Raw genomic sequence first — 13,539 nt, 5'->3', positions numbered from 1 at the left:
GCCGCTGGCGTCTCCCAGCCACGAGCACGAACCGCCCTTTGAATGGGCTGAGCTGCTGTCAGCTCAGATCAATCGCTCCTGTCAGCTCAGTGGGAAAGGGGAACATTTACCCTGATGGGCCTGTTGACACCTTTGTGATGAATGCACAGCCCGCTCAGAAATGTGCAGACAGATGCAGCGGGGTCCTTCCACGCATCACGCTCCCAGCCCCCACCCAGTCATGTCTAGCCCTCCGGCAGGCATAGCTCTCAGCTTGTATGATGCAGTCATCAGCTTTGCTGCATTAGCCTTTCGCTTTTAAAGGCTCAAGTTAAATTCTGCAAGCCTACAGCCAAATTCTGCATTGGCTTCCATCTAGGCCAGCCCTTATGCACCAGATCTGGGCCAGCAGAGCTGCACTTTGCACAGGGGTGTGTGTGTGTATAAGGCACCTTTACACAAGGTAGGACAGGGAGGTGGGATTGCAGAGCCACTGTGCTTGTTCTGTGCCCCTCTCTTGGGCATCTGCCAGTAGCCAACGAGGCTGGGGTGTGCACGGCTTGTGGGGTGTGAGGTGTTTGCAGGGTTGATGTTTGTGCAGTGTGCATGTGGTGAGTGTGGTGTCTGGGACCTGTGTGTGTGTCAGCCGACCCTGCTCCTTACTCTGGTGAGACCATGTTTGAGGAGAGGGCACGTGGGGCGAGAGGCAAGTACCACAATAAACCCTGTGGCCTGAAGCCTCAGAGAGACGGGTGCTCATTATTGACCGGTTGGTAAGTAGTAGAGCAGCCCCAAATGACCCACACACTCCAGCTGGGCAGGGGCGCCGTGGGGGAGGGAGCTTTCTGTCGGCCTCTAGTGGAGAGCAGGGAGAATGGGCTGAATGGGCCCAGCCTTGCTGGCATTTCAGTTATGTGGCAGTTTGGGGCGTTTTCGTGGAAATTCAGGTACGTTGTGAGTTTGAGGGCAATAGAATGCAACCGACACTGCTGGGAGATGCGAGGACAAGAGAGCAGCAGCAAGTGTGCCTGGGGTCACCCTGCCCAGGACTGCAGTAAGGGCAGAAAGCTAAAGGGAGAGAGACAGCGGGGCAGCGTGCAGAGTGCCTGTCTGTGGGGAGGACTGTGTGGAGGGCTGGAGACATGTATTCTTCTTTAGAGAGCTGAGCTGAGATTGCTGTGAGACAGCAGCTGGTGCAATGCTGAGGTGGCTCTGGCTGTACAGAAAGCAGCAGCCTCCCTGCCCAAATCACCCCATCTAGGTCAGGAGACAGCACCCCCAGAGCAGCCTAGGCTGCATCAGCCTGCCAGCATCCTTGGACTTCTCCAGGGCAGCTAACGGTGAGCAAGGAGCTGGGGAAACACAGCAGCCAGAGGAGGAGTAAGGGTGAGACTCTTGTAAAGGGGTGGGGGAGGCTTGCCTGCTAGAGTTTGTTAATTGATTAATTGCTGGCTTTCCCAAGTTCAGCCTGTTGTCCCCTACTCCTCACCCTGATAAATTTTTATTTGTTTTAGACCCCAGGACTCAGCGCTTGCAAGCAGGGAAGCATTGCCCACCAAGGACACCCGGGGGGGGGGGGGTATAGACAGTCTCCCAGGTTTCTGGATGGGGGCGGAAGTCAGTGCTATTTAAGTCTTTAGAAGGAACCCCTAGAAAATAGAACCCAGCCCTTTTTGCTCCAGACGGCACCTGGCAGAAGGGTTAAAACTGCCAGACGGTCTGTTCCCCTTCCCAGTGAAGCCTTTCAGCCTACGGGCCTTTGGCACCAGGTCAGACCTTTAATGGTTGGTTACCCTGTGTCACTGACAACAGGGGATTATCATGGAGTTTGTATCCTCCACACCAGCCCCCAGCAGTGCCAGATCACCAAATGCCACGTTAGACCGCCACATCCACACCTAGCCACGTTGTGACTGCTTCCCACTGGGGCTGGGTCACATTCCCCGTCGATAACCCCACAGCACTGTCCTCTGGCGGCTCCCCAGCATGGCTTATTCACCTCAGCTTCCCCTGCCCGAGGTGGCCAACGCTCCCGAGTGGACATTGATCTCTCCCATTGTTCATTCCCCACTGGGACCACATAGGTGCTGCGGAAACCCTAGTGCCTGCCAAGGTGAGCTAGAGAGCCGTGTTACAGCAGCGCATGCCTGTACCAGCTGGAGTCCCACTGCTGCTGGCCTTCCTCCCTCCCTCTCAGCTGCAGCCTTGTCTACGGTGGGATGCCCCAAAGCGGCTCTGCTGGGAACCATGACCTGCCCTGGGGCACCTAACCCCTGCCCCACCTTCATGCTAGAGCTGCCTTGATGGCTGAAGCTCCCACCATAGCCCTGTCTAGGGGAGCAGGTCCATTCTCTCAGGCCTCTCTCCACCTCCTGGAAACATCCTGTCATTACTCACCAGGCCAGTGAAAAACCAGACAAGCCTGCAAATGCAGAACCTTAAAACATGTTTATTTTCGCCTATGTCTATGCGTCAGAGCACAGCCTACCAGAGAGAGCTGCAGCCCGTGTGCTCTGTGGGCCGGGCGGCTCTGGCTGAAATGGAGAACAGAATGCACATCCTGTGCAGGGCAGAATAACATTCACGGGGCCTGCAAGTCCACAGAGTGGGCAGGCTCTGCCTGGAGCTATCTGGCCCCATCCTGGTGGGAGCAGAGCAGCCACCTCTGACCTAGCCTGGAGGCTCCCCAGACACAGCGGTTAACTGGGACACCTCCCTCTGCGCACACCCACACGCACACCCGCACACACACCCTCCCGTGGAACCAGAGCTCCTCCTGTCCCCTCTCTGCTCTCCCTTAACTCTCCTGGGGGCTCCTGGCCCCTGCCAGGGACCCCTTTAGCGTACAGGCTCTCTGTTCAGCATGCTGGGCCCCCAGCCCTGCCCTGTGGGTTTCCCTCTCCAGCTTCCTTCCTCTGAGCAGTGACCCAGCATCACCACTCTACTCCTAGATGCCCCCAAGCCCGTTCCTTGTATCAGTGCTGTATCGAGGCAGAGTTGCAAGGATGCTGGGGGGGGGGGCTGTGCCCCTCCTTCAATACCCTCACAGGGCAGACCCCTGGACACGGGGAGGGGGTGTCCTGCCTCTCTAGCATCAGCTGTCGGGCACTAGCAGAGAGAGGCATCCAGATCAAGGGCCTGATCCTTCGTGGTGCTGGGCGATGGAGTTGAGGGTGCTCAACACCTTCTAGGATCTGCCCATTGATTAGCAAGCACAAGGGTGGCCAGTCTTGCATGCCGTGATCTCGGTCCTGTCTTTTTGGGGGCTACAGCTCCTGGGACGTGGCAGAGATGGGGGAGGAGAGCTCTCCCATGGCTCCTGGTGGGCTGCATTTGCCTATTTCCAGTAGGATCCTGTCAGTCTTCCCTGTGTGGCAGGCACAGGCTGGGGGGTTGCCCAGACCTGCACCCCGGGCCCCTCTTTCTGTGCAGGTAGTTGTGCAGCCAGTGGGTGAATCTTCCAGCCACTTGTTTATTTACAATGGGAAAGAGAGTGAGGGGCTTCCCCTTCTGCCTGCGCAGGGTTAAGGGGAGGAAAGGCCTTAGGAATGATTGATGATGCACAGTGTCATCCGGTGCCACGAAAGCAGCAAGGTTCTAGCTGCTCACCAAGGGGCTGCTGAGGTTGGAGCTCAGGCTAGGGGGACCCGATTGTCTGGTCAGATGCAACAGACACTGTCTGGCTTAGGGGTGAGGAATAGGCTCTTGGGCCTTTTCCCTCTCTGGGGCACTGGCTCTTGGTGGACTGGCCAGCTCAGGGGGAAGGAAATAGGATACAGGGCACTGGAGATCTGACTGCCCAGAGCTGTCCTTTCTTCCCTTCTGCATCCTCCTGCATGGCCCCCTCAAGGCACAGAGCCATGGTGAGGAGCTCAGAGCAGGCTGCACCATCGAGCATGCTAGGGTTTGCCTATCAGGCCCTGCTGGGGGTCACCAATGGCTCCCTAATGCACATTCTAGTAAAGCAACGCAGCCCCCATGATCCCCTCGCAAGGCCACAGCACACAGCCGGTGGGACAGCCCAGCACACAAGCTGGCACACAGAACCCAGGGCTCCCACTCTCTGCTTCTGCCCCTGCCTTTCTGTTCCCGGGAGCAGCGCCACAGGGAGCTTTTCAGTTCTCTAGCCCTGGTGTCCCTGGCGTCCCCCAGCCACTACATGGGGCTCTCTCCACAGGGCTGAGTTGTGTCCTGGCCCGCAGGTGCGGCTCTCAGCAAGCCAGGCAGTGCAAGGCACGAGCCCAGCCAGCAGCCTCACACTCGCCATGTGGCCCAGCCCACACCTCTCCCGCCAGAGACAGCTCCCTCTGGCAGCCTGGCTCTTGGAGGGGCCGCTGGAGAGCTAGGCAGGGCTCCTCCTGGCAGCTCCGGCCATAGGTCTGGGCAGTGGGCTGTGGATCTCATCCCCTTTGCTTCCTGTCACATGCAGAGGTGTCCACAGCTTCTGGCAGGCAAGCTGGGAGGGGAGCAGCTGTGTTTGGAGGCTGGGTCTTTGAGTGGGGTGTGGGAGTGTGTGTGTGAATGTGCACATGCATGTACACACCCATGCACACTTGTGTGTGCTCTCAAGCACACACATGCATCCATACGCACACAGGTATGCAACATCCCCATGCACACGTGTGCACTCATCCACACGGAGGCATGCACACAGCCCTAGCAAGGTACCAACGTGCTCAGTCTCACTCCCCATGTCTGACCTCTCCCAGACAGAGCGTGCCGGCAGAGACACTCAGCACCATTCGAGCTCCATGCTCATAATAGCCCCATGCACACAGCACAGCCTCTCAGAGCCTGTGTGCCACGCACCAGCTCACAGAGCCGCACGCTGAGCATGCGAACTGGGCTGGATGCCCTTGCACACACACAGATGCGATTGTATGGGGGGGAGCTGTGTGCAGCAGCGTATGCGGGTCACCCCAGGGAGGACCAGGCAGACATGGGAACCGGCGTGTGGAGGGCACTGACCTCCCCTGAGTCAGGTCTCCCTGCTTTCCCCCCCACACCTTCCTGCAGCTGCCTCAGCCTGCCCGGGGTGCTCCCTGCCCAGCACCCAGGCGGCTGTGGTATTCGGGGAGCTCACAATGAGCCTGAAAACTAGCAGGGCTTTTTTGCGGGGTGGGGAGGCGAAGTGACTGCACAGCGGGGGAGGGGGCAGCTAAGCAGCCTTGTGGTTCCACAGGTGCCAGGCTTGAATCTCAGTCACACACAACCAGAACACAATCTCTTTCACACACACCCTCCCCTTGCTCTGCCCCCTCCCCCCGAGCTCCCCACTGTGTGGCTTGCAGGCTGGTCTCACCTGGATAGCATGCTTCTCTTGGAGGACTCATGCTTCACAATAACATGCCAGGAAAAGCATTTAGACGAGTCCCGGAGCTGAGGCCCGTTCTCGGGCTGATGAGTGGGATGGAGGAGATGTCGCCTCGTGCTCCTGCTTGTGCCAGCCATCACCTCGGGCCCCTCGCAGGCTCAGACAGCCCCCAGGGCAATGGCAGCTGGGACAGTGATGGAGAGATCTAGGGCTCCAGGGAGAGTCCACAGCGACGTACCATGGAGCTCGCCACTCTTTGGTGATGATGCTCTTCATGGCCAGAGAGATCAGTGAGGGCTTCCCTCTACCCCAATCTTTCTGGGCTGCTCTTGCCCACCTTTGTTCACCCCCTGCTCCCTGAAGCTGAGAGCCACTAGGAGAATGGACGGCTTGAGAACCAGCTGTAGGCTGGGTGGGATCCCCACAAGGTAACACCCTGACAGCCAGAGGCATCTGATTAGCTCCCCCTACCCTCGTGTACAGCAGCACCCTCCCTCTGGGACCCCCCGACCCTTTTGCTCCCCGCATCTGAGGGAAGGGGGGATGCTATCTCCTCTGCGGGTGGCACCTGCTTAGCGCAGAGTCCTCTGGCTGCACCTGGTGCATAGACCAAACCCTGCCTCCAGCTGGCCCGTGCTGGGCGAGTTTGTTGCTAGCAGGCTCAGAGCTGGGATGTCCATGTCAAGACCACATCTCTGTCTCTCTCCTCTGGGGGCAGGCAAAGGGACCACTGCAAGGGGACAGCCTGCTCTTCTGTCCCTGCTCCTTCTCTGTGCCTATCCCCTCCCCACTCCCTGGGATGGGCCCAGACTCTCCCAGGTGAAAGGAGAAGGGAAAAGGAAATATAGGATGGAATCAATTTGTATCTGGGCAGAGAGAAAAGCCACCAGGATCATGGGGGTGGGGGAGGCTTAAGGGAGATGTAGAAGGAGCAGGAGCATATTTTGGGGGCCCCACCCCCCATGTCTGCTCAGAAGTGCTGCTATGTCTGATCACAGTTCCCAACCCCCCTTCCCTGCAGGGCTCCTGTGCTCTGCCTGCTGCCTTCAGCAGACTCCATTACCAGCTCCCCTTCCTAACATCCCTGGAGTATGCAGCCCCTCGGCTCGCTGGGACAGCCCACAAGAGCACCGTACAGAAGGGGTAGAGGCGCAGTGCCTCCCTGGCAGCCACGGCACAGCCCACCAAGGGGTTGCTGATGTTCTGCAATGCTGAATAGCTGTCCCGGAAACCCAGCTTGTGCCTTGATGTATCATTGTAATTAGGAATGGGAATCTGATCATTAGGCTGTCAGCCAGAGAGCTCACTGGGGGACCAGCTGGTGTTGATCATGCCCCACTGTGTCCTGAGTTCCCGCTGCAGGAGGGGCAGCTGGCATGCCATCTTACAGGCCCCAGGGCGGGATCAATGCCTGCTTTCATCCTGATGGAGCTGAAAATCTTTGGGCTGCCTTAGTTCCAAATGGGGGTGTCCAGCAAGAGGCTGATTGGTAGCAGGAGAGAGACCCCTTGCTCTCACACACTGGTCCCCAACAGATGTCAAGGCTTTCAGTGGCCAAGCTATAAAAGCAGAAGGTGACCTTCAAATGGCGGATCCAGGCCAAGGTTGTGGTGCTGCGACGTCTCAGAGATGAGCATGGTTTCGCGCCAAGGTAGTCAGAAACAGACCTGGGATGTCCCTTGAGCAGTAAGGAAGGATTGCCCTGGCACTGCAGCATGGGGTCTTTCAGCAGCAACCCCCTGCCCCCCCCCCCCAGCTCTGCGGGGCACTGGCGCCGTATTCCCGCTGCACGTTTCATTTTTTGGTGGGACTCTGCAAAGCTCTGGCTGGAGTTCCTCGTCGAGGGCTGGGGGCGGCTGCAGGGAGTGGACTGCCGGGCTCTGCTTGCCACTTGGGCTCTGCTGATGGGAGGACAATGTTCATTGAGGCGATAGCAGGATCAGTGCTGCACAGCGGGAGGCAGCACCTGGCAGCAGCATTGTGCCATGTGCATGGAGACCCATCACCTCACTGCTGGGCCCAGCCCCTCTCCCCCTGGCCAGCTGCACTCTAGGGGAGGGTCACTACCTGTCCTCGTCCACTCGCTCGCCAACACTCCCACCTCTCCATGTCTTCCGTACACCTACACTACGATGGGCGTGTCCGAGAAGACAGAGCTGACAGAGTCTGGGTCTGACATTTTCCTGGGGGCCTTCTGGGCCCTCCTGGCTGCCTGCTCTGGTGTGCTGTTGGGTTTGACCTTGCCGTTCTGGCCTTGCATGGGGCCGGAAGTCGCGAGGTGGCTGAGGCTTCCCTTGAGACCGGCCGCCTCGGGATTGTGGTTGGGCGTGGTGCTGAGCATGGAGGAGTTGATGCTGTCCTCTGGCTGGGCAGCCAGCTTCTCGTTGCCGTGGCAGCAGCAGCGGCACGGTGTCAGGTACAGGTAGATGAGCACCAGGATGACGCTGAGGATGCAGCCCACCAGCGTGGTGTAGGCCGTGTTCAGCGTGTCGTGAGGTCCATGCTGGGTGAAGTTGTGGACCATCACATCCACATAGAGGGTCTCGTTGAAGGCCTGGCTGACCGCGTAGCAGGTGTACGTGCCCATGTCCTCCACCCGGACGAGGCGGATCTGCAGGCTGCCATTGCCCAGCACTGTCATGGTGCTGTTGGCGGTCTCCTCCGGGAAGCGCCTGTTGTTTGGGGTCACCCATTCCCTGGTGGTCGCCCCCCGGACCTTGGTGTCGCAGTTGATGGTCACTGTGTCCCCCAGGTAGGCCTCCAGCATGTGCTCCTTGAACTCGCTGCAGTTGAGGGAGTCTTGGCTGTTGAGGGTGAAGACGCTGACGCTGCGCTTGGCCAGGGGCAGGCTGCACACCAGCTCCTCCCGGAAGTCCACCACCGAGCTGAGCTGGCGTGTGTGCCAGTGCGTGAAGAGCTCGTACAGCCCACAGTCACAGCTCAGCGGGTTGCTGTGGAGGTAGAGGCCGTTTTTCATCCAGGCAGGGAGGCCTTTCAGGGCCGCGACCGGCAGGCCCTTGATTTTGTTGGCAGAAAGGTCCAGCAGGGCCAGGTCGGGCAGCTTGGCCCGGTCCTTCACCAGCTCCATGGGGAAGCGGGAGATCTGGTTCTGGCTCAGGTAGAGTTTCTGCAGCCTGGCCATGTCATCGAAAGCACTGCGGTCCATCTGGGCGATCTGATTGTTGTAGAGCAGCAGCACCTCCAGCTCCTGCAGCTGGCTGAAGAGCAACTCCTCCAGCACCTTGATGCTGTTGGAGGAGAGGTCCAGGTACCGCAGGTGCGGGACGTGGCAGAAGGCCTCGGTGGAGATGAAGCCCAGGGCGTTGTGGTTGAGCAGCAGGGAGTGGAGGTGGGGGAGGCGGGTGGGGGTCCAGTCCGCCCGCAGGCGGGTCAGGTTGTTGTGGCTGAGGTCCAGGATGGCTGTGAAGCGAGGCAGCTTAGTGGGGATGACTCCCAGGCCCAGCTTGGAGCAGCTGATAATGTTGCTGGCACACACACATTTTGGGGGGCAGTTCAGGATCGACCCCCCTTCCCGGGCAAGGCCGCAACCCAGCAGCAAGAGGACCAGGAGCCAGACTTTCCCGCCGCTCAGCCCCAGGCGTTGACCAGGCGCTAGGTACCAAAGCCACATGGTAACGCTCAGCGAGGCAGGGCCAGGTGCCAGGCGCAAAGAGCCGCAGGGCCGGGAACCATTGGTGCAGCGGCGAGGCTGGTGCTGGCTCGGAGGCTGCTAGGATCTGGTGCAGCGAGCGGGGACGGCTTGGCGCGCTGCCGGAATATTAATCACCCGAGTCATGCTCGCATCCACCTGCTCTTTGCCATGGGCTGCCCGGCTGCAGCGCGCCCGGAATCACCGCTGCCGGGCGGGCCAGCGGGAGCGGAGCCTGGCCCTGCGGAGTCCGTCTCCTCCCGCCTCGCTGCTCTGCTCTGCGCCGCGCCGAGCCCCGGGCCGGGCAGGCGGCGCCACCGCTCCCTCTCCGAGCAGGGCGGGTGCGAGCCGGGCCGCGGGTCCCCCCGTCCGGGGAGAGGCCCCCGCGGTGCTCAGCCCATCCTCGCGTCTCCCGGGCCCGGGGCCGAGCGAGCCCCCCGCGCCGCCCTGCGAGGGCAGCCCCGCCCCGCTCCTCGGACGGCGCCGGCCGCGCCGCGGGGGAAGGAGCCTGGGGCGCAGCGAGCGCCGGCCCCGAGTGCCGGGGGAGGCTGTCACCGCGCGGGGGGCTGGCTGGCCGGGGGGCCGGGCCGGCGCTGGCCGCCCCGAGCCTCACTCATCGCCGCCCGCCGCAGCCGGGAACGGGACCGGGCTCCTCGGGCAGCGGCCGGCCGGGCAGCCCTGGGAGCGAGCGAGCGAGCCAGGGAAGCCCCGACGCTGCAGCAACCCTGGCTCAGACCCGGCTGGATGCGGGGCTGGGGGCTGCTCCAGTCCTGGATGCTCCGCGCCCGCCTGGCTTTGCAAAGGTTCCAGCTCTCGGATCCTCCTCCGCCTTGACGGGCACAGGCGCCTTATTAGCATTATTAGGATTGTGTTATTCCGGGGGGGGGCGCGGCGCGAACCAGTCACCAGCCGCTCCGGCGCACCGCGGCCAGGCATTGGCTGGGGCTGTGCCGCACTAGGCCAATGAACCGTCGCTGGCTTTTAACCTGTGACGTGCTGGCTGCCAGCAGAGACATCCAGCCCCGCTGCTGCAGGAGCAATGTGGGGGAGAGGAATAGGGCCAGGCCCGGGCTGTGATCTCCTTGCGGGGACGGAGGCTGCTCAGCACGCAGCTGAATCAGGCCCCTCTATAGTTTATAATTAGAAGACGATTCCAAAGGGGAATCACAGTACAAACTCTGGGCCGGCTCCTGGGCATGCAGTGCTTACAGCCGGGGAGGGTGGGTGGCCTCCTGTGTTGGATGGAAATAAGGGAAAACCACACGAAAAATAAGGGACAACACCATGTCCCTTCACAAAGCATGAATTTTTCTCTCACTTGTACATTTCTACTGCCCTCGAGAGAGTGCACATTGCCATTGTCACCAGCGTCAACGTAATGTACTTACCAGTCTGAATACATTTCATGCGTTTTAAGAATAAGAGATGGGTGGTCACCCAACTGCCAGCGACGGGCTGCACTGTGCCCAGGGATAAGCATTCATAATGTCAGACTCTATTGATTGAACCAGATCTTATTCTTTAGTCTAATGCGCTGGCAGGTTCACAGCACAATAGCACATGGAGAGCAGGAAAACAAGAGGAGGATGGTGGGAAAGGGTGGGGAGGGGGTGGGCACTAGGTAAGGAGATGGGCCAGAGGGGGTGTGTGCATGCGTCTAGATGGGATTGTAATCGAGCTAATGGAAAATTCCCCACTGGAGAAAAAATTGCAACAGAAAATGGCTTTTTGGATGAAAGACAGTTTCACAAAAATGTCCATTTTGGAAAAAAAGATAATTTCTATCCAAAACCTGAAATATTTCTATTTCAAACCAAAATATTTTAGCTTTTTTTAAAAGTCAGAAAAATATAAAAAATTTTTTTGACAAAAACAAATATATTTTTGGTTTGGTTGAAATTTCTCCTGGGAAAAAACAGTCCAGCCCTAGTTCTGAAACTTTTGTTTGCTTATGTAGCTTTAAGTGCAAAGTGGGGGTAGGGGGGAGGTTCCTGGTAGCAGGGCTCCATTATGCTGGTACTAGAAGGCTGGGCCAGACTGAGGGGTAGGCATTTTAAGGGGGGAGGGATAGCTCAGTGGTTTGAGCATTGGCCTGCTAAACCGAGGGTTGTGAGTTCAATCCTTGAGGAGACCACTTAGGGATCTGGGGCAAAAATTGGTCCTGCTAGTGAAGGCAGGGGGCTGGACTCAATGACCTTTCAAGGTCCCTTCCAGTTCTAGGAGATTGGTATATCTCCAATTATTACCTTTATTATAGGATTTATTCCCACTGTAGGTCCCACATGGGCAGTAGGACCCCAATGCCCGGGAACAGCACCGATTTCTCAGGGCCAGGTTCACATCATCCTCTTCCCCCTGCAGTGTCTGTGCATCCAAAATGGACATAGCCCCCCAGGCATATTTTACCCTCTTTTGAAGCATCAGTTATTGCAGTAGGCAAGATAATGGATGAGGCCAGTCTGCATATGGAGGAGACTAGATGGACCATTGGTCTGACTCCTTACAGCAGGAGGCAGGATAGTGGCATAGCCAGCCCAGTGCTGTGTGCAGACCCAGAGAGCCCGAAAAGCCTGCTAACATTTGGGTTCTTACTAGTCCCAACCCTTAGAACACTTGGTTTGCCTTTGTGTTATCTCTGGTGCCTCGGGGCCTCGTGTAGCCCAGTGTGTGTGCGCTGCAGTTTGCTCAGCAGGCTGGAGGAGAGACAGACATGCAATATTCACTTCTTTTCTACCACTCAAAGGCAAGCCATGGAAGCAGCCAACTTTTCATCTTAGTTGTGGTTTCCAAAGTTACTTTTAACTGAGACATCAAGGAAATTGCTAAAGGTCATAAATTATTAGTGCCTTTAAATTTTCATGTCACTTATGGGACTGGATCTTTCCCAACACAGATGCCCACAAACACAGCATTAATCCTCTCTCCCTCTCAGCAGAGAGCTCAGAAAGGATGGCTACAAATCATGGGCTGCGGTGAGTCGATGGAGACATGTTGGGCTAAACTCTCTCAGGGACAGCAGTGGAAACCCCTTTGACTTTGATGAGCAGTTGAGGGCACAATTTGACCCATTGAATCCAGATGGAATTGGGTGGAGCATAATGATATAAATAGTGTGCAAGGCTCAGGGGTGTCTGAACAGGGTTGGAGAAAACAAGAACCAGCCTGAATTTTCAGCTGAGGCCAAGTCTTTCTTTGACATTCTGAAAAGTCTGGTCTGGTCTTCTTGGGTGGATGCAAATTCGCATGTGAAACTGGGCTGGCTATCTAGTCCAGTATCCTGCCTCCTGCCATACTGGATCATCAACCCAATGTTTGTAGTTCATTCTATGACACTCTGTACCTCGGGGAAATGCCCTGCACTCCAATGTTCATCCTTGTAAAATTATTATGTGGTATCCAATGCAAAGTTTGTCATGTTGGGTGTCTTCAGAAGGCTCATGATCATTGTTGTTGTTGTGATGTTATAGTAATTGTTGCAGTAATGTTATAGGTTATAATTTCATGTATATAGTTATGAGGCTGAAAATGTGTCCTCATGGCTTAAAATAAGCCCAGACAAAAACTCTCCAAGACCAGAGAGGCAGTTCACACCTCATCAGGATAGGTATGGGACAAACCCAGCCCAGCTTCACAGGAACAAAGAACGCTGGCCTAGGCAGCAACAAAAGAATCTGTTAGACTCTCGAGTGAGTCACCCCGCTTCCTTTGGTCAGTTTGGGACTGCGATGAGGTAATGCTCACCTGACTCTGAAGTGGGGGGAGTGGGGGCAAAGTCAAGAGGGAAGAAAGGCCATGATAAAAGGGAGAGATGTTTGCCATGCTCTTCCTCTCTCTTCCACCTACATCTACAGACACCACCACCACAAGCGACTGAATCACTGATCAAAGGGCAGAGCCCGGCTGAAGAGCAACCAGCCAGCCTGTGGTGAGAAGCATCTAAGTTTGTAAGGACATTAAAAGTGTTAAGATGAGCTTAGAATGCGTTTTCTTTTCATTTTATTTGACCAAATCTGACTTGTTATGCTTTGGCTTATCATCACTTAAAATCGATCTTTATAGTTAATAAATCTGTTTATTCTACCTGAAGCAGTGTGTTTGGTTTGAAGCGTGTCAGAGATGCCCCTTGGGATAACAAGCCTGGTACACAACAATTTCTTTGTTAAGTTGACGAACTCATATAAGCTTGCATAACTGGACACTGCAAGACGGAGGTTCCTAGGGTTGTGTCTGTGACCAGAGATATTGGCTAGTGTCATTCAGTTGCACAATCCAAGGAGCAGCTTACATACCAGAGGCTGTGCGTGAACAGCCCAGGAGTGGGGGTTCTCACAGCAGAGCAGGGTAAGGCTGGCTCCCAGAGTCAAGGATTGGAGTGACCTAGAAGATCACCTGTCCGGATAACGCCAGAGGGGAACGTCACACATGCCCCCTCTGCATTTCCTGGGGGTGGTCAGAAACAGAAGTGCTGGAATGCCACCAGTCAGGTGCCCCTGCCAGTATGAGATTATAATTCTTTATGGGCACATTCAGGGCTTCTTCACTGCTGCTCTACACTTATGGCTATCATAGACACAGGCGTTTAAGAAGTGCCAGAGCT

The 13,539-nt window shown here is 57.0% G+C and overlaps 1 protein-coding gene across 1 annotated transcript; it reads right to left on the bottom strand.

Annotated features, from left to right (window-relative positions):
- Window positions 1-2,412: 2,412 nt before the first annotated feature.
- AMIGO1 (adhesion molecule with Ig like domain 1) lies at window positions 2,413-9,344 on the bottom strand. Its single transcript, XM_039538324.1, has one exon. The coding sequence runs from the start codon at window positions 8,922-8,924 to the stop codon at window positions 7,416-7,418; it is 1,509 nt and encodes a 502-aa protein (XP_039394258.1). The 5' UTR covers window positions 8,925-9,344; the 3' UTR covers window positions 2,413-7,415.
- Window positions 9,345-13,539: the final 4,195 nt, after the last annotated feature.

The sequence above is a fragment of the Mauremys reevesii genome, linkage group 4 (assembly GCF_016161935.1).
Source record: "Mauremys reevesii isolate NIE-2019 linkage group 4, ASM1616193v1, whole genome shotgun sequence".
NCBI classification, from domain to species: domain Eukaryota; kingdom Metazoa; phylum Chordata; order Testudines; family Geoemydidae; genus Mauremys; species Mauremys reevesii.
Note: the sequence above shows the minus strand (reverse complement) of the source record. Positions and strands in the feature narration are given on the sequence as shown.

What these genes read in the sequence shown, in the direction of transcription:
- AMIGO1 (XM_039538324.1), bottom strand. Translation starts at nt 8,924, where the DNA reads ATGTGGCTTTGGTACCTAGCGCCTGGTCAACGCCTGGGGCTGAGCGGC.